Below are 21,048 nucleotides of genomic sequence, written 5' to 3'. Positions count from 1 at the left end.
GTTTGGGGTCCCGTTTAATAAGATGGACGTCCTAAGGATAAAAGGCTACTTTCCCTAAACTCTCCATAGTGGTGCAGCACTGCTCTACTTTTACCGTCTATTGAGTCTGCCTTGCATTATCACCTATTGGTATTTTGTATGGAACCCTGCACTTCAGCATTTGTCTAAAATAAATCAGTTGTTATTGTGTTTGCAGGAGCGTCTGCCGTCCATCTAATTCTTTAAACTTTGCACACTGAGAGGTGTAGTTATAAAACACCCTCCATTAAGTTACTTCCACATTGCGAAGGCTCATCCTGGGAAAGGGGAGTCCCGTGTACCCCATGCTCTACCCATTGCCAAAAAGGGGTTACACTTTCCTTTACCCTTTTGGGCTGCCTGTGGGGTGCAGCCTCAAATTGCAGGTCATGGAACTCCGAGGTGACGTCTAATATCTTCATATTTTACAAAAGGTGGTACTTTATTATAATATACACGTTTTAGTAAGTCATGTGACAGAAATTAGTCCCAGGCTTGTCCCTCTCACATACCGTGCAGCTTGGCCAGGAGCACCAGCATTTCCACTGGCAGGTGATGATACAAATAGTCCAATCAGAAGTGCAGGATATAATGGGACAATGCACATAAAATCCCCAAGAATCAATAAGGATCCTGTTCCCTATAACTTACTCTTGGTACTGGGGGCAAGATTGCTATGGAGAAAATCCCGCATCTCTCTCCAGCATGTTTCCTGGGCTGTACAGTGGGGCACAAGCTCCCCACCCCACATTAAGGGAAGGGGAAAGTAAGGGGATTGTGAAACAGGGCAGAAAGGAGAGCCGGGGGGCTCCAGGAGATGCCCCGCCCCTGGGTAACGCCGCACATACACATTCTGCTTGCCCTTTTTCCTTGCCCGAGCTAAAGCTTCATTTGCAAAGAACAAACTCTCACAATTCTGGTCTTTGTCTCCAACGCAGAAAAGGACGGGGCCCCGGGCTCTCTCTATGGGAATGACAGAATCCTCATATTCCGGCTTCCTTGGATCCTCTAAAGCAGAGCTAAATTGTATGGTTTCTGAGTGTAACTGAACTTTCTGTATCTGGTACGGAATTGCCTTCATGGAAATATTCCCATAAGCAAGACAGTTGCCATACAGAGCATTGGGGCCATTGATACAGACTGTAGCTTGAACCTGTGGCAGATAAGAGGCCATACACAGTGCAATCTCTGCCCCTTTGGACACTGCGACCACTCCAACTCCATTCCCTGACACCTGCAAGAACCATAATGTACATTAGTAATAACAGTATTCTTTCCATGGTCAAGGAGAACATCAGAGCCTATAAGTATTTAAAAACAAATCTCTAATTTTGTTCAAGAAACATTAATTTTTGCTTCCTTGTTCCTCCTCATCTTGGTAATGGCAGGACTAGGACCGTCTTGGCATTCTCTGTCATCCATGACAACATGAATCTTTGCTACAAGAGGGTCCCATTCATGATTTTCAGTATATATATATATATATATATACTGTGTATATATATATATATATATATATATATATATATATATAATGTGTGCATCCCTGTCCATACTTCAGAACCTTTATGGACCTAAATAAATGTAGACACAATTGATCTTTACATACTTTAGGGTTCCTCAGTAGGAACTGAGCTGCTTCTTCAAAGTATGAGAGGTCCACTACTCCCAAAAAGCTTGGAAGATCTTCATAAGCAAAGTAAGCGAGGGCGAGAGAGGCGAACCCTCTACTGGCCAATAGGCTGCTCCGGGACTCCAGGAGGCCTCCATTCGCACCAAACATATCAATGACTCCTGGGAAGGGACCTTCACCTTAAATAGAGAATGAAATGATCAACCTTTAGCTTTATTTGTATCTTCTGAAACTGGTATTGTTTGTAAACCCACAATTTACCCGCAACATACAATCTGAAGCTTCACTCATATCAGTGTCTAGTTGCTGCTCTAAATCATGTAGATAGTAAAATATAACCAATATATGGCTTGCTAGAGCAAGGAAGGGAAAGTAAAGAAGTAGTAAGGATGATCCTAATTCATCCCAGCAAGTTCTAGAGTTTAAGGGCTCTGGCACACGGGGAGATTAGTCACCCGCGACAAAACTCCCTGTTCGCGGGCAACTAATCTCCCCGCATTGCCATCCCAGTGCCGAAAATGTAAGTCGCCGGTGGGATGGCACACGCTGTGCAGGTGATTTCGGTAAATCGACGAAAATGCCTCGTGAGGCAACTTTGGCGAATTTGTCGCGGGCGACTAATCTCCCCGTGTGCCAGAGCCCTAAAGGAGAAGGAAAGGCATTTTATTGCCAATAGATTAATCACAATAGTGCAAGCTAGAACGCTGTATTTATTCTGCAGAATGCTTTACTATATCTGATTAAACAGCCATAATATCTCCCCCTGTTTGTTCAAGATAGTAGCTGCCATTTTTGCTTGGTCTGACTTTACTTCCAGACAGCAGCTTGCTGGCACAGAATAGCTTTTAGCTCAGATTACACAGCAGAGATGGGAGGGGGAGAAAGCAAAGGGGGGGGGGAGAGCAGAGAGAGGAGCAAACTGAGCAGAAATCTGAGGGAAATCTGACACAGAATAAAGGAAATAAATGTGGTGCTTCTTTTCACTGAGGACTCAGAGCAGCAGTTCTGTAAGTGTTTATGGCTGTATTTACATAGGCTTTTCTGATAAAGCGTAGGTTTTACCTTTCCTTCTCCTTTAAAGTCTCATATTGTCTGATTCTACTAAAAATGAGCTTTCACTGACGAAGACTTGGTCAAAATATTGTCAGAAACATCTTTCTTCCAGAGCTGACTCTCACTGGGCTCCAGCTAGAAAAGTATGGGTTTAGATTCAACCTGAAATGAACAGAACGAAGTGACTCGGCTGGACTGCGGGCACCGAAGAAGCATCTGAAAAGGTAGGGAAACACCAAATGTTGTTGGGTAAAGAATACCATAAATGGGGTGCTGCTTTGGTAAATGCTTATGGGCAAGTTAGACTCTTCTAAAGAATTCCCCCTACATTGTGGCTATTTTGTATCTAATCCCTTTACAGTGTTGCTTCCCAAGTTGTGGGGACTTGAGGGGCCCAAAGCAGTGACTCGGGCAGGGGGGAAAGGGGCAGCCAAAATACCATTTTAGGTAATAGTTAAGAAAAAAAGCAAATTTGCTTTTCTAAATACTTGGAGTGAATATTTATCCATCCTGGATATTCTTGCAACCGTGAAGCAGCGGCTCATACAGAAATGTTTCTGTACCCAGTGGACCAAAAAAAAGTACTAACCACTTCTTTACAGAAAGCCAGAATGGGGTGTGGCCTAGCATTCCAGGGGGTGTATGACATCATCTCTCTGGGGGGGTGAGCTGAGAAACAGGGCTGTAAATGGTACTTTCTGTAGCAAGGGCAACTCCAATAGTGTGAGATACAATAAATGTATTGCAGCATAGTTCTACCCCTGTATCATGAACAGTACTGCAGGGGCAGCCCCCAAACTTTGTTCATACCCTGTAAAGGAAGATACTATAAATTCATGCATGCATAGGTATTCCCCTGTAGTAAGCACAATTCAGCAGGAACAGCCCCCTAAGTTTGCTCATAGCCTGTACAGAGAGATACCATAAAACTATGGCAGCATCGGGATTCCCCTGTACTAAGCACAATTCAGCAGGAACAGCCCCCTAAGTTTGCTCATAGCCTGTACAGAGAGATACCATAAAACTATGGCAGCATTGGGATTCTGAAAGCCAGTCAGAGAGTGCCCTTTTAAATTATGGGCGGTCGTACCCTATAAATAGGACAATATAGAGACGTGACAGGTATTTATACTGAGAGTCAGAGCTGCCTATAGAGGAGTCGGCCTCTTCTGGTTCAGGCACAACTTGGATGCCCAGTTGCCCACCCTTTCGTCAATTCCCTGCACAGCTCATACCAAGTTACAAATATAGGAAACCACTGGTGTATCAACAAGCTGTAATTTCAAGACAATTTAGGACTGGTCCCCCCAGAAGTCACAATGTCTGCACCCCCTAGAGTTACTCCCATGGCCAGAGAGAATACAAGGAGGAATACCGGGCTGGCTGAATGATACATATTAATGTATAATGGAATGCAATAATTGGATAGGGCTGTGAAAGCCTTTGGGTGTATATATGCATATACTTGCTTATACTGAATATCTCCTGTATTTCTGCATCTCACCTGATGGGAGGAAAAGTGCCCCTCGGACGCGTCCATCTCTGACCTGCAGCCGTTGCACCCCTGGAGCTACATACCACCTCTCCACCACTGTAGTGACGGCAGGAAGATGATCCTCGGAGGGGACAAGCAGCACAGAAGGATACAGCTCCAGGTGCACAAGGAAAGGGCTCCCCATAACATCCCGTTTTATCAGCCTCCGGTACGGGGTGGTTGGTTTTAGAGCCCAGAACAGTCCCATAGGGTAAATGCCATGGAAATCTCCCCCTGTGGCTTCCGACTGCTCCAGATCCACTTTGCCCTCTGTGTCAGTCTGGTAAAATGCCCTGGAGTGGAATATCTCCCCTTTCTCATCCCGTACCCAGGCTCTCAGGGTGATCGCTGTCTGCGGGGGGAGCCCCCAAGCACGAATTCTCACCGGCTCATCTGCCAGAGAAACCTCAGGGGTGGCAGCAAGCCCAATCATTTCCGTGGAACCCAAACAGCGGCACAGAGATCCTGAAATATCTAATAATCATCATTATTTATTTATATAGCGCCAACAAGTTACTTATCACTTTACATTGAACCTTTTGCCTTGGGTCAACGGGCCCTTTCTTTAAAAAACATGATCCATTCCAGGCCTTTTTGAGACCTTATTTCATGTTACCATTTAGTGTGAAGAGGAATTTAGGCCTAAAAAAATAATAACTGGATCTTTATCTCCCTCCGGACATGGGGTTGGTTGACCCACCAGTCTCTATGGCTTCACCAAAGCATCCAATCATTTATCATAATAATTATCTTGTTGGCCTCCTGTTGTCGACTGATTATCTATATATTCAGGACCGATCAGTGGGATATAACTTACAGATTCTCTTTCTTAATCTACTAATTATATTGTTGGCCTCCTATTCCCAGGCTCAGCCCCATATACATATCCATGGGGGCCACCTGTGCCAATTCCTAGAAAAGATTTTAGGAAGGGGTTGGGGCTGATAAGTCAGCAGTGTATATTTAGGCTTCGCGGAATGTCTGCCCCAGTCAATAAACAGGGAAACTTTAAACCTTTCAACTCCACTCTGTACTAGAAGGTTTTTCTCTGACAGAGGAAGCACACCCTGTAACTACTGGGGAGGCATAGGGGTTGGGGGGCTCAGTGGGGCGCTGACTGAGAAGCACTTTTCATATATGCTGCCTTGTCAAACTTCTGGGGCAAATTTGCTGTGGATGGAGCCCAGTAAATTCTAGTTATTTCCACTGACTCTACCCAAATGAATTCACCACCACCTACCCCCCCGCCCCCCACACACACATTAGGGGCATATTTGTGTAATTTGGTTTTGGGGGGTGGGTTCTATTTTGACTAAAGTCACATTAAAAAGTGAATGTTGCTGTATTTATTTAAAAAATTCAATTATAAAAATGCACTCAAAACTAAAAAATACACAGGTACAATAAATAGTGACTGTCTGTGGCACCTTACAGCCCCCCTGGCATTCCCAGTACCCAGAGGCACAAACACCCCCCCCAGCCCAATAAATAGTGACTGTCTGTGGCACCTTACAGCCCCCCTGGCATTCCCAGTACCCAGAGGCACAAACAGCCCCCCCAGCCCAATAAATAGTGACTGTCCGTGGCACCTTACAGCCCCCCTGGCATTCCCAGTACCCAGAGGCACAAACAGCCCCCCCAGCCCAATAAATAGTGACTGACTGTGGCACCTTACAGCCCCCCTGGCATTCCCAGTACCCAGAGGCACAAACAGCCCCCCCAGCCCAATAAATAGTGACTGTCCATGGCACCTTACAGCCCCCCTGGCATTCCCAGTACCCAGAGGCACAAACAGCCCCCCAGCCCAATAAATACTGACTGTCCATGGCACCTTACAGCCCCCCTGGCATTCCCAGTACCCAGAGGCACAAACAGCCCCCCCAGCCCAATAAATAGTGACTGTCCGTGGCACCTTACAGCCCCCCTGGCATTTCCAGTACCCAAGGGCACAAACAGCTCCCCCAGCCCAATAAATAGTGACTGTCCGTGGCACCTTACAGCCCCCCTGGCATTCCCAGTACCCAGAGGCACAAACAGCCCCCCCAGCCCAATAAATAGTGACTGTCTGTGGCACCTTACAGCCCCCCTGGCATTCCTAGTACCCAGAGGCACAGACAGCCCCCCCCCCCAGCCCAATAAATAGTGACTGTCCATGGCACCTTACAGCCCCCCTGGCATTCCCAGTACCCAGAGGCACAAACAGCCCCCCCAGCCCAATAAATAGTGACTGTCTGTGGCACCTTACAGCCCCCCTGGCATTCCCAGTACCCAGAGGCACAAACAGCCCCCCCCCCCCAGCCCAATAAATAGTGACTGTCTGTGGCACCTTACAGCCCCCCTGGCATTCCCAGTACCCAGAGGCACAAACAGCCCCCCCAGCCCAATAAATAGTGACTGTCTGTGGCACCTTACAGCCCCCCTGGCATTCCCAGTACCCAGAGGCACAAACAGCCCCCCCAGCCCAATAAATAGTGACTGTCTGTGGCACCTTACAGCAGCCCCCCTGGCATTCCCAGTACCCAGAGGCACAAACAGCCCCCCCAGCCCAATAAATAGTGACTGTCTGTGGCACCTTACAGCCCCCCTGGCATTCCTAGTACCCAGAGGCACAGACAGCCCCCCCCCAGCCCAATAAATAGTGACTGTCTGTGGCACCTTACAGCCCCCCTGGCATTCCCAGTACCCAGAGGCACAAACAGCCCCCCCAGCCCAATAAATAGTGACTGTCTGTGGCACCTTACAGCAGCCCCCCTGGCATTCCCAGTACCCAGAGGCACAAACAGCCCCCCAGCCCAATAAATAGTGACTGTCTGTGGCACCTTTCAGCCCCCCTGGCATTCCTAGTACCCAGAGGCACAGACAGCCCCCCCCCCAGCCCAATAAATAGTGACTGTCTGTGGCACCTTACAGCCCCCCTGGCATTCCCAGTACCCAGAGGCACAAACAGCCCCCCCCAGCCCAATAAATAGTGACTGTCTGTGGCACCTTACAGCCCCCCTGGCATTCCCAGTACCCAGAGGCACAAACAGCCCCCCCCCCCAGCCCAATAAATAGTGACTGTCTGTGGCACCTTACAGCCCCCCTGGCATTCCCAGTACCCAGAGGCACAAACAGCCCCCCCCAGCCCAATAAATAGTGACTGTCTGTGGCACCTTACAGCCCCCCTGGCATTCCCAGTACCCAGAGGCACAAACAGCCCCCCAGCCCAATAAATAGTGACTGTCTGTGTCACCTTACAGCAGACCCTCCATTTGCCAGAACCCACAGATTGCCAGCCCCCCCCCCCCCCGAGTTCAACTTTAACACCCCCCATTCCCCCTCCAACAGCTGTGAAGCTCAGACAGCAGCAGAGAATCCCCAGCACTCACCCAAAGTACTGCTGCCGAGTGTGTGAGGGGGTGGTGCCGGCTCTGCTGGGTGCCACCCTGACTGCCAAGGGGGGGGCACAGTTTTCAGGGCTGGTTTGCAATTACAGGATAAAACACAACTGGTTTTTAAGTTAATGTGTAAATAAAACTGTAAGTGAAAGTTACTTTTTGGCTGTTCACTTTTTTCTCTGCCCTGTTGGTTCTGACTTTTGAAACAATGTAGCAGAAGCCGGCTGATTAACACTCCTGGCCGACCTGTGCAACATCGTTTCAAGAGTCAGAACCAGCAGTGCAGAAAGGGGAAGCTACAGTAGCAGTTACATTTACCTTTTACTTTGTCCCTACAAATATAAACTGCTCCAAAACTTTTGTGTTCAAGGTTTTTGTCCTTTTTGGTGCAGATTACAGGCTTTCTATGTTCTGGCATCACAGCAATTCCAATATAAATGAAGGACAATGGCAGTTTATTATTAACCCACAACCCCACAATACAGTGCCATTTAGATCAACAAATCTGTCTCCCTGTCCTCATCTGCCCGCAGAGCCTTCAGGACAGAAGAGAGATCTCGGGTAAGGCTATGCGAATAAAAATACTGGTTATTCCGGGGGAGGAGAAGAGAAATGTGGAAACCTAAAGGGGGTCTAACCCATTTGTCTGAAAACAAATATTTATACTATATTATCCAGTATATTAGCTCATTAAAACAAGGGATCTCACATTTCTGTTCTTTTTTAATTGTTATAAAGCAGCTACAGGGCATTGTTTTGCTTTAACACTTACTCAGGGTCAGACTGGGGGGTTCAGGGCCCACCGGGGTCCACGTTCCCTTACCCCCCCCTGCAGGGACCCCCTAACCCCCCACAGATTCCCTTACCCCCCTACAGGGACCCCCTAACCCCCCGCAGGTTCCCTTACCCCCCCCACAGGGATCCCCTAACCCCCCACAGGGTCCCCCACCCGACATCTTCCCCTGAGTGCATGTAAGTTTAACATGCCAGGGGAGGAATGGTCAGGCAGGGGGAGTGCCGGCAAGGGTCAGGTCTGAGCCGTCAGGGATTTTTCCTGGTGTCCCGGTGGCCCAGTCCGACCCTGCACTTACTATCTTCCTTGTATTCAGTTAAAGGAACACTATCATGGGAAAACTGATGCAAAAACTTACATTACTTTCAAAGAAACTTGCGTATAAACTCCACTGACCCCCCCCCCCCCCAATTAAAATACAGACAAATTAGCACATTAATTATTTTTACTGTTTTTATGAACTACTACTGACTGGTTATTGGGTCCCCACAGCAAGATCATTGGGCCCTAAACTCACGCAGTTTATGTAACTTATGCAAAAACTTACGTAACTCCCATATCAAGCAATGAGAGCAGGGGCAAGTAGGTGGGAAGGGGTTAAACTTAGGGCTAATTCCACTGACTCTCAATGAACTGACCGGTAATTAGCACATTAATTAATGTAATGCCTTATATGAAGTGCTTATTATAGAGTGCTGTTTATATTGCATACACAAGGGGCACGGCCAGAATTTTTGTACTGTGCATTTGTGTTTAAGGCCGGGGCCCCATATAAATAACTTGTACGGGCCCAAAAGTTTCTGACGGTGGCCCTGGGTTCCCAAAAAGATGTCAAAAAGCCATAAAGTAGATCTGCCATGGCCAGAGATGGCACATCCCAACCCTGCTGTGCCATTACTTTCTGTGCCACCCAGAGACATATACTTGCATCAGGGAAAAGCAATGGGGCTAATGTTGCTGTTGAACCAACACTCCCAGCATCCCTATAAGGGTGCTGAGGGATTATTATTATTAACATTTATTTATAAAGCGCCAACATATCCCGCAGCGCTGTACAATAAGTGGGTTACATACATTGGACAAACAGAGTAACATATAAAGCAATCAATAACCGATACAAGAGGTGAAGAGAGCCCTGCCCAAAAGAGCTTACAATGTACAACTTGCTGCCAAATTCTAGCTGAATGACTAGGAGCTGGATTATATATAACCGAGTACTAGAGAAGCCATGTTGTCGCTGGTTATGGTGCCACCAGAGAGCTCTTCTGGGTATCCTTATTTTGGGCGGGTGGGGGGGAGGTCAGATTTCTTTCCTTTATCTTGTCTGTTTACTTCAACTCTTTTATCTTTTACTTGGGGGAGTTGTATATAACCTCTAATGACTTCTTTGCAGGTCTGTGCATATATAAACCCACAGACATGATTGGTCTCTCAGCTACCCCTAAGGTCTCCCTGGCAGATGAACAAGTAAAGATTCGTGTGTGGGGCCTCCCACCCCAGCAGCCTGCGACTATAAGAGCCTGGTTAAAGGATGAAAAAGGGGAGATTTTCCAATCACGAGCTTTCTACATCAGCACGATGGAAGGCGAAGTGGATCTAGAAGAGGCATTGGCCACTGGTGGAGATTTTCAAGGTGTTTTACCAATGGGCCTCCTCTGGTCTCTAAAGCCAACTACCCCCTTCTTCAGGCTGGTAAAGAGGGATGTAATGGGAAGCCCTTTCCTCATTCACCTTGAGGTCTATCCGTATGTGGTGCTCCTTCCCTCTCATAAAGATATTCCCTCTGCCACACAGATCATACAAAGGTGGTATGTAACTCCCGGGGTGCAAAGGTATCCTGTGCGAGAAGGAAGAATCCGAGGAACCCTCTTCCTGCCCCCAGGTGAGGGACGTATCTGATTTCTTTTTCACTGCCATATTTTCTGTATTTCTGTACTTTTTAATATCTTTTTTAATACTTTTTTTTTTTTTAACTCTTTTTCTCAGGAAGCCAAACCATATCTTAAGGGATGGTTGTCCCTTAGTCCTGTAGTTCTCTGAACAAACCACCAGAGGGCTGTATTAGTAAAAGAAAAGACCTGTACATGCATTTTAAGTTCCTAATATAGAAAGATGTTGTCGTGACTTGCTTCGGTGCTGCAAGGGGAGAGCTTTAAGGGGGAAGACACACGGAGCTACTAGTAGCAGCTACTTGTCGTGGCTCCTAAAATAGACTATGCTCATCATTTACTGATAATTGTCTCTGTGTGTGTTTTAGCAGAGGCAATTCTCAGTATTGTCTATGGCAGGGGATTTTCTGGCGTTTAGTAGCTGTGACAAAGTAGCTGTTACTAGTAGCTCCATGTGTCTTCACCCTAAAGGTGGCCATACACAGGCCGATTGTAGCTGCCGATATAGGTCCCTTAGACTGATTCGGCAGCTTATCGCCCCGTGTAGGGGCCTTCTTGACCGACATCTGGCCTGAAATTGGGCAGATATCGATCGGGCAGTTTAAAAAATTTAGTCGGATCGAGTACCACATCGGCTCGTTGATGCGGCCCCCAAACCGACTGCGCCTATTACCAGCGTTCTAATTCAATCGTTTGGCCCCAGGGCCAAATGACCTAATTAGCCCACATTCACCCGATATCGCCCACCCGTACCTCGCCAAGTGAGCTAATCTTAACGTGTATGCCCACCTTAAGGGCAGCTGGGCCCGGGGCTGTACTAATGTTGCAAAGAGACAAATCAATGTTTTTTTCCCATAGAAGTTCATATTACATGATATATTATATGAGGGATAAAGCAATATTCTGAATCAATTGTCAAGTGATCTGTTTTTAAGTATATTTCATATACTTATGTCCCCAAACACTGCAGGTCATTGAATTATTTCCATATTTATCTGCAGGGGAATGCAAAGCCTCAGTGCCCCACAGAGCATTTTGTTTGCCCCCCCAGAGCATCAGGAGAGGCATATAGCAAATATACGCACCATCTGGGATCTGTATACTTTCAGCTTTAAGTCCAACTTAAAGGTGCAGTCTCTGGCCAGGGCCCCCATTGAAGTTCCAACTTTTGGTCAGGGCCACCTCATGAAATGAAAATATTGGTGTATTCATCATTCAGTCAGTGTCAGAGTCACCTCAACTTACTGTCAAGCTGAGCAAATACCTAATTTTCCATATTCACGCTCCAACTGGCCTTCAGCCTGAACCCCCCTGTTATTCCACCAAACTAGTGGGGCAGTTCCACAGTTTGGGAACCTCTGCCCTAAACTGATATGATGGAAGATCACATTTAATGCAAGGATTAATCAAATGCAGACCCTGTGACTGCTGTAGGCCCAAGGGGGGTAAGGGGGCCCAGTCAGCTGGCGGATAAGCAGTTTTAATGAGGAATATCTTCCATATTTTCCCATAAGAGAAATGTTCTGCAGAGCCAAATACTGTCTAATTATACCATTGGCTTTCAAGGGAGTGTACGTTTTAGAATAAAAAGTTCCTCCTCGTCAACTTCAGGCAGACCAACACCAGGCAGACCAACATCAACACCAACTTCAGACCAGAGAGGAGAATCTGGAATCTCTGATTCTCATAATTAATGTGTTGTTCTTATAATAAAAGTCTATTTTTTATCCCCTAGCAAAGGGCCTAGACTTCAAGGTCCACTCTATATTGCGTCCTAAAAAGCTGTGATGTTATGCACATAATGCTTGTGTGATTACCATTTCTTTTCACTCTGTAATATTATGCCTAGTCTAGAACTTCCAAGGGTTCCAGTTAAATCCAGCTACATTTTTTTCCATAGGTGAAGGTCCCTTCCCAGGAGTTATTGACTTGTTTGGTGGCTTTGGAGGCCTAATAGAGTTTCGAAGCAGCCTCTTGTCCAGTCGTGGTTTTGCCTGTCTTGCACTGGCTTATTTTGCTTATGAAGATTTGCCTAAGCAACTGGATATACTGGAATTGGAATATTTCGAAGAGGCAGCTCAGTTTCTGCTGAGCAACCCAAAAGTTAGTAAAAAGTTAATGTATACAATTTCAACTTCGACTTTCAACTGCTTCTCCTTCACAACAGCCCCAAACAAAAAAGTCATAAGGGTTCATATAAGTCATGGGTATCAATGAGAGAGTATTGTGGGTAGAGACTACCACACATAAAGATGCTTTTGGAAGAAAATAGACAATACTTAAATGGAAGTGATGTTATATTATTGGTCGGCCTAGTGCCCCACAGAGATGCCAGAACACTTTTGCCCACCTCTGTAACATTTGCTCAAGTGAAAGAATTTCAGGAGAAATACAAGGGAAGCTTCACCCAATGTCAATGTCAGGACCTCCAACCCTATTGAGCTGCTCTACAGGGAGGAATACTGGAGGGGCCCAAGGTGAATTTTATATCTTACAACATATGAATCCCTACAAGGGCAATATGCATTTTAGTAGTATTAATGGATGGAAGTGAAAGTACAGCAGGGACTTAGCGAGAGTGAAAATCACATGAAATATAGGGTTTAATGTAAGTTCTGGTTGTTTTTTCCAGGTTGTGAACCACGGCATTGGAGTAATTGGTGTGTCTAAAGGAGGGGAGATCGCTTTGGCATTAGCTTGTTATCTTCCAATGGTTAAAGCTGCAGTGTGCATCAATGGAACCAATGCCGTGTATGGCTACACTCTGACATACAGAGATCTGTGGATAAGGGGCATTCCCTATCAGGTCAGTAGGATGGAAATAACTGATCTTGGTTTAATGAGGGTGAGTTCATTGATGGATGAAGCAAGGAAGCCTGAACACCAGGGCAGCATCTTACCCATAGAGAAGGCAAAAGGTCCAGTGTTATTTCTGGTGGGTGAAGAGGATCAGGCCTACAACAGCCTAACATTTGCCATGGAAGCAATAGCCAGGGCAAGAAACCGAGGCAAAAATGATGTGCATCTGTTATCTTTCCCAGGGGCTGGGCATCTCCTAGAGCCACCTGGGTCTCCTTTGTGCCACGTGTCCCAAAAAGGTCGAGGCTCTCCTCCTAATTTGTGGGGAGGAGAACTTGTGGCTCACTGTACTGCCCAGGAGACCTCTTGGATGGAAATTCTTCGCTTTCTCTTTTCACATGTAGGAGTCTCAAAGCAGAGTAAGTTGTAGCAACCGGAAGCAATCCAGTTCTTCTGATGGATTCATTATCCCACATTCTGAGACTGGTGGAATACACCACCATAACTTGTCTAGAGATACACTGTAATGATTCACCATTATTTGCTGCACAATGTTAGCAAACCTACATGGAATGATCCAACTAATGTGTGCCTCATTTAGCCACCCAGGTTGTAGGTCAAAACAGGTTGATCTAATCATTTGGCTCCAGGGACAAAATAACAGTGGCCTATACCATCAATGGCCTGATGAGGTCCTTGCCCAACTGCATTTTCAAACCAGCCCAATAGATATCCCTGGGCAGATATGTGGTTGCTGGATTCCCTTACACCAGTAACCAGGAAGACCCTGAGACTAAATGGCTTTTATGACATCATTCTGTTCGAACCCTGGATGTTCATCACATTCTGTCATTCAAACTGCTACCAGGTTGCTAGGAGAAGCAGAGGTAGCCATGTAATCTTGTGTAAAGAGAGCTAAGGACCAAAACGATACAGCCCTCTGTACCTCCTGCCATCACCAAAAACATTTACAGACGGAAAGAAATTATAATTCATTTTTTAATTATAAACTTGAAATGGTGTAATTATTCTCAACTGTAAATATGGATATTAGAAGTCACTGAGGGGTTCTGTGCCCATATAAAGGCACAAGGCTGCAAGCTGAGTTATACAGGGAACTCTGAGTATCACTCATGTATTATAAGGGATAATGTACCCCCTACTGTAAATGATAAGGATATTAGCAGTCACTGAGGGGTTCTGTGCCCATATAAAGGCACAAGGCTGCAGGCTGAGTTATACAGGGAACTCTGAGTATCACTCATGTATTATAAGGGATAATGTACCCCCTACTGTAAATGATAAGGATATTAGCAGTCACTGAGGGGTTCTGTGCCCATATAAAGGCACAAGGCTGCAGGCTGAGTTATACAGGGAACTCTGAGTATCACTCATGTATTATAAGGGATAATGTACCCCCTACTGTAAATGATAAGGATATTAGCAGTCACTGAGGGGTTCTGTGCCCATATAAAGGCACAAGGCTGCAGGCTGAGTTATACAGGGAACTCTGAGTATCACTCATGTATTATAAGGGATAATGTACCCCCTACTGTAAATGATAAGGATATTAGCAGTCACTGAGGGGTTCTGTGCCCATATAAAGGCACAAGGCTGCAGGCTGAGTTATACAGGGAACTCTGAGTATCACTCATGTATTATAAGGGATAATGTACCCCCTACTGTTAATGATAAGGATATTAGCAGTCACTGAGGGGTTCTGTGCCCATATAAAGGCACAAGGCTGCAGGCTGAGTTATACAGGAATAAAGATAAATAGGAATAGTATGTTGTACATGTTCAGTGTGCGCAGAACAACGTTACATACAATTCTATGTCTGTTTTTTTTTTTAAATTTTTATTACATATTTTTTTTATTCCAAAAACAAAGGCATGTGAGCTGAAGGTCTGGGGCTGATCTAATGCAGTTATGCAAGCGGAGAGCCGGTGGAAAGGGCATTTGGCTCCCATGAAGCTCTATAAGTTTATACACAGACACAGACAACAAGATAATGGAGACAAAGGTCACAGTCCTGCAGGGATTTGCAGCTTTTGTTCATGAATGAGCACAAGAAGTGCAATGGTTCTTTTAATGTTCCTTTGGGTTTTGTTCTTGGGCCTTGGGTTCCACTCAGAGAAGCTCATACCTGTGCCGGGCGGGTCGGCAGGAGATCACACATATACTGATCATCGCAAAGAGCTAAACAAGAAAAAAAAAAAGAAGCCATGGTTATTCATATGGGTCAGTCATCTTCCTCTTCTAGAATTTTATAAAAAATTATAAAATAAATGACTGAGGGGGGTGCCAAATGTTAGGCAGATGATTTTTACCTTTTCTTCTCCTTTTATTTGTGTTACAGTCTATGTACCTTTGCAACAGGGCTGCTGTACAACCTAAAGGCACAGCCCTATGCCATGAATTCTATAGGTTCTACTAACTAGTCCTGAGTATGTAGTAGAATTAAGTCTAAAACAAATGGACTTTTCTGAGTTTTTCTTGTCCTGTGTACTTTTCAAAACCTCCATACTTATACATGGCCCACAGGAAATGATATCAGCATCTGCAGAAGGCCAACAGGAACAGATCAAGGTCTAAAGCTGGCCATGAATGTTGGCGATGTTGCCAAGTGAGTGGATGTCTGATTGATTTGGCCATTCCCCTGCTGGGCATTATAAGGAGGCCAATATTCTGTTCATACAAAATGCCTACAGAAACCAGAAGCTTCTGAGCAGCCTTTATCCACCCACTTATGGTCACCTTAAGCCACCAAACCAGGGAAGTAGTTGAGCCAGAACATTAAAGCACAGGGGTACCAGCATTATGTCTGGACCTTGGACATTCTGTAACATCTCTCTGACCGGGGTTGACACAATCAAAACATTGGTAATGAGTTTATTTGCTCCAGGCTTCACTGGTATCGCTATGCTCCAGTATTTTATATAGTTGCTATGAAGCTATGACTGAAGGTTTGCACCATAAAGCTTGCCTTGTGGGGCAATACGTGCACAGGGAGTACAGACACTTATTACACCAATAAAGCTCATTTAGTGATTCCCACTAACCGGGCAGTAAACGTCCAAGGCAAGCTGCATTGTCTGTTTGTAAGTAGAACATTCCCACATTCTGGGAGAGGCTTTATATGCCTCAATTCATCATGAACCAAGAACGTTCCTCATTGTTTAGTTAATCTGCCCTTGGGTGTTTATTTGTTCCTGAGCACAGGAAGGCGATAACAGGATAAATAGGAGAACACAGAATTGGCACCATGTGGATTTGGACAATTTGGACGTTACAGTTGCAGTAAAATGCTGTGAGGAGCACTTACCTCTACAATGGCAAAACCAAGGATGACGAACATGGAATAGCGCAGCACTTGGTGTATCAGATTCTCCAGTTTTGGCTCACAGGCCTAAAAAAGGGAGAGGAGCAATTACTAATGAAACGATGGCAAAGAAAATGGGTTAAATGGATGGGTCAGATTGGTCTGATAATGATAGAGGCCTACACCTGGTGAAATTATGATAACTGCCCAATAGATATCTGGCCAATCTGTGACCAGACAAGCAACACCATTTTAGCTTTGACCCCATAAAAGAACCAGTAATCAGGTGTGCCGGCGTCCAGTGTTGGCCTGTGTATATCCAACACATTCAGGGACATTGGGAACTGCAATCAGGAGAATATTCATCCCTTCACTTCTCAGTAATTTTTAATATTGGGTAATACAAAACATACATTTAGAAGGAACATGGCTGAAATAAAATGATTCTTTCTGCTAAAAATCACTTTTCATAAGTGAAAGTCCCTTTCTGCGCTACACATTGTGACATCGCTGTTCATACTGTAGCTGCAAATTGTGACTCAAGTATTTGTTGCTGCTCCAGAGCCACTAAGAACACTGGCGATAACAGCATTAAACCTACCTCTGTGTAAATGTCCTTCTGCTGCCCAATCACTCGCTGGCAATCCTGGGCATTCTTCTTACAGCAACTCATAGGCAGGGACTTGTTGGTTTGATACCAGTCTGTTTCTTCCCAGTCAGTATAATTTTTCCTTCCACAGCACTCCAGCTGCCAGTAAGAAACACAGCCATCTGTATTTACTGTATTTTATTTATGCAGTATTTACGAATATAAACTCCACCCCCTGGACCTTCATTAAAAGTGACAGTGAGACCTCTCAGCCCATTAAATCCTTTTTACAACCAAGGGCCTTTTCATGGATTAGTTGGGTGTACCCAACTCCACCCTGCCCCACTCCCTAAACTCCCAGACCTCTTCATCTTAACATTCTGGCCTAATGCAAAATGCAGGGTTGGACTGGGCGTTGCATGGCCTACGGGGGCTCCCACCCTAGGGGCCCTGCAGGTGCCCCCACCGGCCACATCCCCTAACCCCCCCCCCCCCGCTGGGGCCCTCCTAACCCCCCACGGTCCCCTACCAGACGTCCTCCCCTGAGCATGCGTAAATTTAACGCGTCTGGGAGGAACGGTCGGGCAGGGATAGCTCCAGCGAGGGTTGTGTCTGGGCCACCGGGGCCCACCAGGATTTTACCCGGGGTCCCAGTCCGACCCTAGCAAAATGTTTTCATTCATTGCACAGATTACAATAAAATATTTATAGCTGTTTAGTTTGGGTTCTCCCCTGGCCAGTCACTGGATTGTACATGTGACTATACCACCGGTTGTGACAGCATTTCCTAATGTGCTAAGGATGGCAAACAAAGAATTGAAGTTTTAGGGGATATGTGGTAGGAACATGCCTTACGTGCTGCAAGGGTTGCTTCCTGAGTTTACATTACTGTTTAGGGACTTTACAAAAGTGAAATACCCCCCTCCAATCACTGTACGGATAACTTTTTTTTTTTTTTTTTAAACATACTTGTAATATGTGTATTACACAATTATTTTTGTCATTAATATTTTACCCGCTCTTGGATAAAATCTACAGTTGAGCTAGAGACATCTACGCCATTATACGTCTTGAACAGGTTGTCCATGTTTTTTTCCAGTTCAGGGTTAATCTAGAGAAACGATGGCAAAATATTAATATATAATACAATTATATCCTTATAAACAGTACTTAGTGATGTCATCAGTTATAATTAGTGCTTTGTAATGTAACATCAGCCACACAACTCACTGAAACCTGTATTATAATTAATAATGCGGACTTTATTATTTTATTTATGTATTTATTATTATTATTATTATTATTTATAATAATATGAGGATTTTAGAAGTCACCTCAGTGTTTCGTGAGCTGGATACAAGCATTCGGCCTTCGACTTCGCACCTTTATATGGTCATGGAACGTCTTGGTGACTAATAATATCCATGTATTTTAGAACTGGGGGTTACATTATTTACTATATACTGTATATGTACAGAGAGAGGAGCCAGCCAGCCGTAGATACTGCACTGTTACACATACAAATATTTTAGTGATTTGAAAAATGGGTGCAGAACAGTGTGATTGAAAGCACATTCATTATACACCTGAGCCCACTTGTATTAGGGAAAAAGCTATTTTTTGCTTTACAACCTCCCTTCCTTCATAAAGTACCCACCTTATCAACAAACACAAGCCCCAAGATCATGGCAGCCACTCCCGCAGCAAAGATGATGGAGATCAGAAACATAAACTGGAAATACGGGAGAAAAAATATATATATATATATTAAAAAAGAAATTGGTCAATTTTGGCTCATTGCAACTCAAAATATCCTTATAGTATGTCACAGCGGTGCAGTTGCAGCCTCTTGTTGCTCAGGCCTCACTTCCTTTTCATGGGTGATTTATGGGCCCCACTCATTATTAATTATATAAGTTTCAATTAAAGAAGGTGCTCATGAACCCATAGTACCCATAGGACAGAGTAGACATTGATATTCTAAAATTTGAGTCATTTTGTTTTTAATGTTATAAGCTTTGCTTCCCAAACTGTTTATACCTACAATTACTTCTATATGGGTTTTGGGGGTTCCAGCCTGGGGGTATATTTGGAAAGAATACACATTTATTTTCCTAGATGTATAATATATACTCAAGTTGTTGCACTTTTGTATGGTCCTGCTCTGCAAATTCTCATTAGAAGGGACAAGGGGGGACTCCCGTGCATTCACCCCCCTGATATTTACCCCCCTGATATTTACCCCACTGAGAGGCAGTGTGGAGTCCTGTATAGTTGTGTCTCCTTCTTTGAGAATCCAGGGTAACCCCCTAGATTTATACTCATAGTAGTAAATTGCATCATTGCATGCTGGGTGTGTTTTTTTCTTGAACGTTTCTCCACCTAAATCAGACCTCTTTGGAAGTTCAGCCTTGGGCTCCACTCAGCTCATAACAAGGATACAGATATTGTAAGAATATCCAGGAAAGCAAATAAGTTTTCAGCTCAAATCTCACCCTAACTGACCTTCAGGCTAAGGCCCCAGTGGGTTCTGGAACCGCTAACCTGGTTCTACCTGCTATTATTTCATTTAATGCTACTGTACGGATCAGCCAACTCAACCCTTTAGGTTACTCTTATCTGGTTACCTTTCTCACCAGGTTCGATAGCCACACCTCTAATGCTTCATTAATACACAGGTGGCTCACTCTTTTCTTTCCATGCACGGAATCTCCTTTTTCAAAATCCACCACCTCTTCCCTTCTCTGCTTTACACCAATATTTACCATTTTCGTCTGTGTTTTCTGCTTTGTGGATATCTAATGCCTTTATTATAGGTGCACAACTCAAATCTCAACTGCTGTTTTTGTGCTTCAAAATGTCTGACTGACTGAGAGCTCCTGAATGGAGGAGAACTCAGCCACTGGGTACAGAGTAAGCCCTCTCCTGATTGGATTAGAGAAAAATACAGTTTCTGAGTGTCTTGAGTTCGGCCTTTTTTCACTATCTCGTGGCTGGAAGACCAAGTAGAAGCTGGTACGTACCATCCAACTGTCCCTATTTTTATTGAACAGTCTATCTACAACAATACAACCCAAGATGGCTTCAATGGGAACTGGGAAGAGTTCTTGAATGAACTAGCTGGGCATTGGGGTCTAAAATGCCACAATTTTTAAATCTGGGAAATATGCTAATATGGAACAACCAAATGCCCAGTGGCAGAGCACCCTTATTGGGGGCAGAACAATTCTGTTGGGTTTATTTCATGTTTAAATGATTCCCTTTTCTCTGTAATAATAAAACAGTACCTGTACTTGATCCCAACTAAGATATAATTACCCCTTATTGGGGCAGAACAGTCCTATTGGGTTTATTTAATGGTTAAATGATTCCCTTTTCTCTGTAATAATAAATCAGTACCTGTACTTGATCCCAACTAAGATATAATTACCCCTTATTGGGGCAGAACAGCCCTATTGGGTTTATTTCATGGTTAAATGATTCCCTTTTCTCTGTAATAATAAAACAGTACCTGTACTTGATCCCAACTAAGATATAATTACCCCTTATTGGGGCAGAACAGTCCTATTGGGTTTATTTAATGGTTAAATGATTCCCTTTTCTCTGTAATAATAAATCAGTACCTGTACTTGATCCCAACTAAGATATAATTACCCCTTATTGGGGCAGAACAGCCCTATTGGGTTTATTTCATGGTTAAATTATTCCCTTTTCTCTGTAATAATAAAACAGTACCCGTACTTGATCCCAACTAGGATATAATTACCCCTTATTGGGGGCAGAACAGCCCTATTGGGTTTATTTAATGGTTAAATTATTCCCTTTTCTCTGTAATAATAAAACAGTACCTGTACTTGATCCCAACTAAGATATAATTACCCCTTATTGGGGGCAGAACAGCCCTATTGGGTTTATTTAATGGTTAAATGATTCCCTTTTCTCTGTAATAATAAAACAGTACCTGTACTTGATCCCAACTAAGATATAATTACCCCTTATTGGGGGCAGAACAGCCCTATTGGGTTTATTTAATGGTTAAA

At 44.6% G+C, this 21,048-nt stretch overlaps 3 protein-coding genes across 4 annotated transcripts in view; 1 reads left to right on the top strand and 2 right to left on the bottom strand.

The window, feature by feature from the left end:
• Nucleotides 1-435: 435 nt before the first annotated feature.
• On the bottom strand, nt 436-5,620 carry LOC100496940 (acyl-coenzyme A amino acid N-acyltransferase 2). The gene is made up of 3 exons (XM_002934432.5): nt 4,209-5,620; nt 1,628-1,830; nt 436-1,252 (listed from the first exon to the last, which is right to left on the bottom strand). Exons 1-3 carry the CDS (start codon nt 4,669-4,671, stop codon nt 659-661), a joined length of 1,260 nt encoding a protein of 419 aa, XP_002934478.1. The 5' UTR covers nt 4,672-5,620; the 3' UTR covers nt 436-658.
• baat (bile acid-CoA:amino acid N-acyltransferase) lies at nt 2,815-14,106 on the top strand (the record flags this gene model as incomplete). Its single annotated transcript, NM_001102991.1, is given in 5 exon segments — nt 2,815-2,928; nt 4,204-4,359; nt 9,802-10,290; nt 12,198-12,400; nt 12,930-14,106. Coding segments are annotated over 3 exon segments (1,263 nt in total). The 3' UTR covers nt 13,527-14,106.
• An 832-nt stretch (nt 14,107-14,938) lies between these two features.
• The window catches only part of tspan36 (tetraspanin 36), a 17,105-nt gene continuing 10,995 nt past the window's right edge, over nt 14,939-21,048 (bottom strand). The window contains exons 1-6 of one of the 2 annotated variants that reach the window (XM_031901013.1): nt 19,636-20,223; nt 18,666-18,740; nt 18,024-18,119; nt 17,021-17,167; nt 16,423-16,506; nt 14,939-15,296 (exon numbers count right to left, since the gene is read on the bottom strand). In XM_031901013.1, coding sequence (XP_031756873.1) covers nt 15,228-15,296; nt 16,423-16,506; nt 17,021-17,167; nt 18,024-18,119; nt 18,666-18,740; nt 19,636-19,776 — 612 coding nt within the window. In that variant the 5' untranslated portion in view covers nt 19,777-20,223 and the 3' untranslated portion in view covers nt 14,939-15,227. 2 annotated transcript variants of the gene reach the window in all.

Source organism: Xenopus tropicalis, chromosome 1 (genome assembly GCF_000004195.4).
Source record: "Xenopus tropicalis strain Nigerian chromosome 1, UCB_Xtro_10.0, whole genome shotgun sequence".
Lineage (NCBI taxonomy): Eukaryota > Metazoa > Chordata > Amphibia > Anura > Pipidae > Xenopus > Xenopus tropicalis.
The sequence above is the reverse complement of the archived record's forward strand: the minus strand, read 5'-3'. Positions and strand labels throughout refer to the sequence as shown.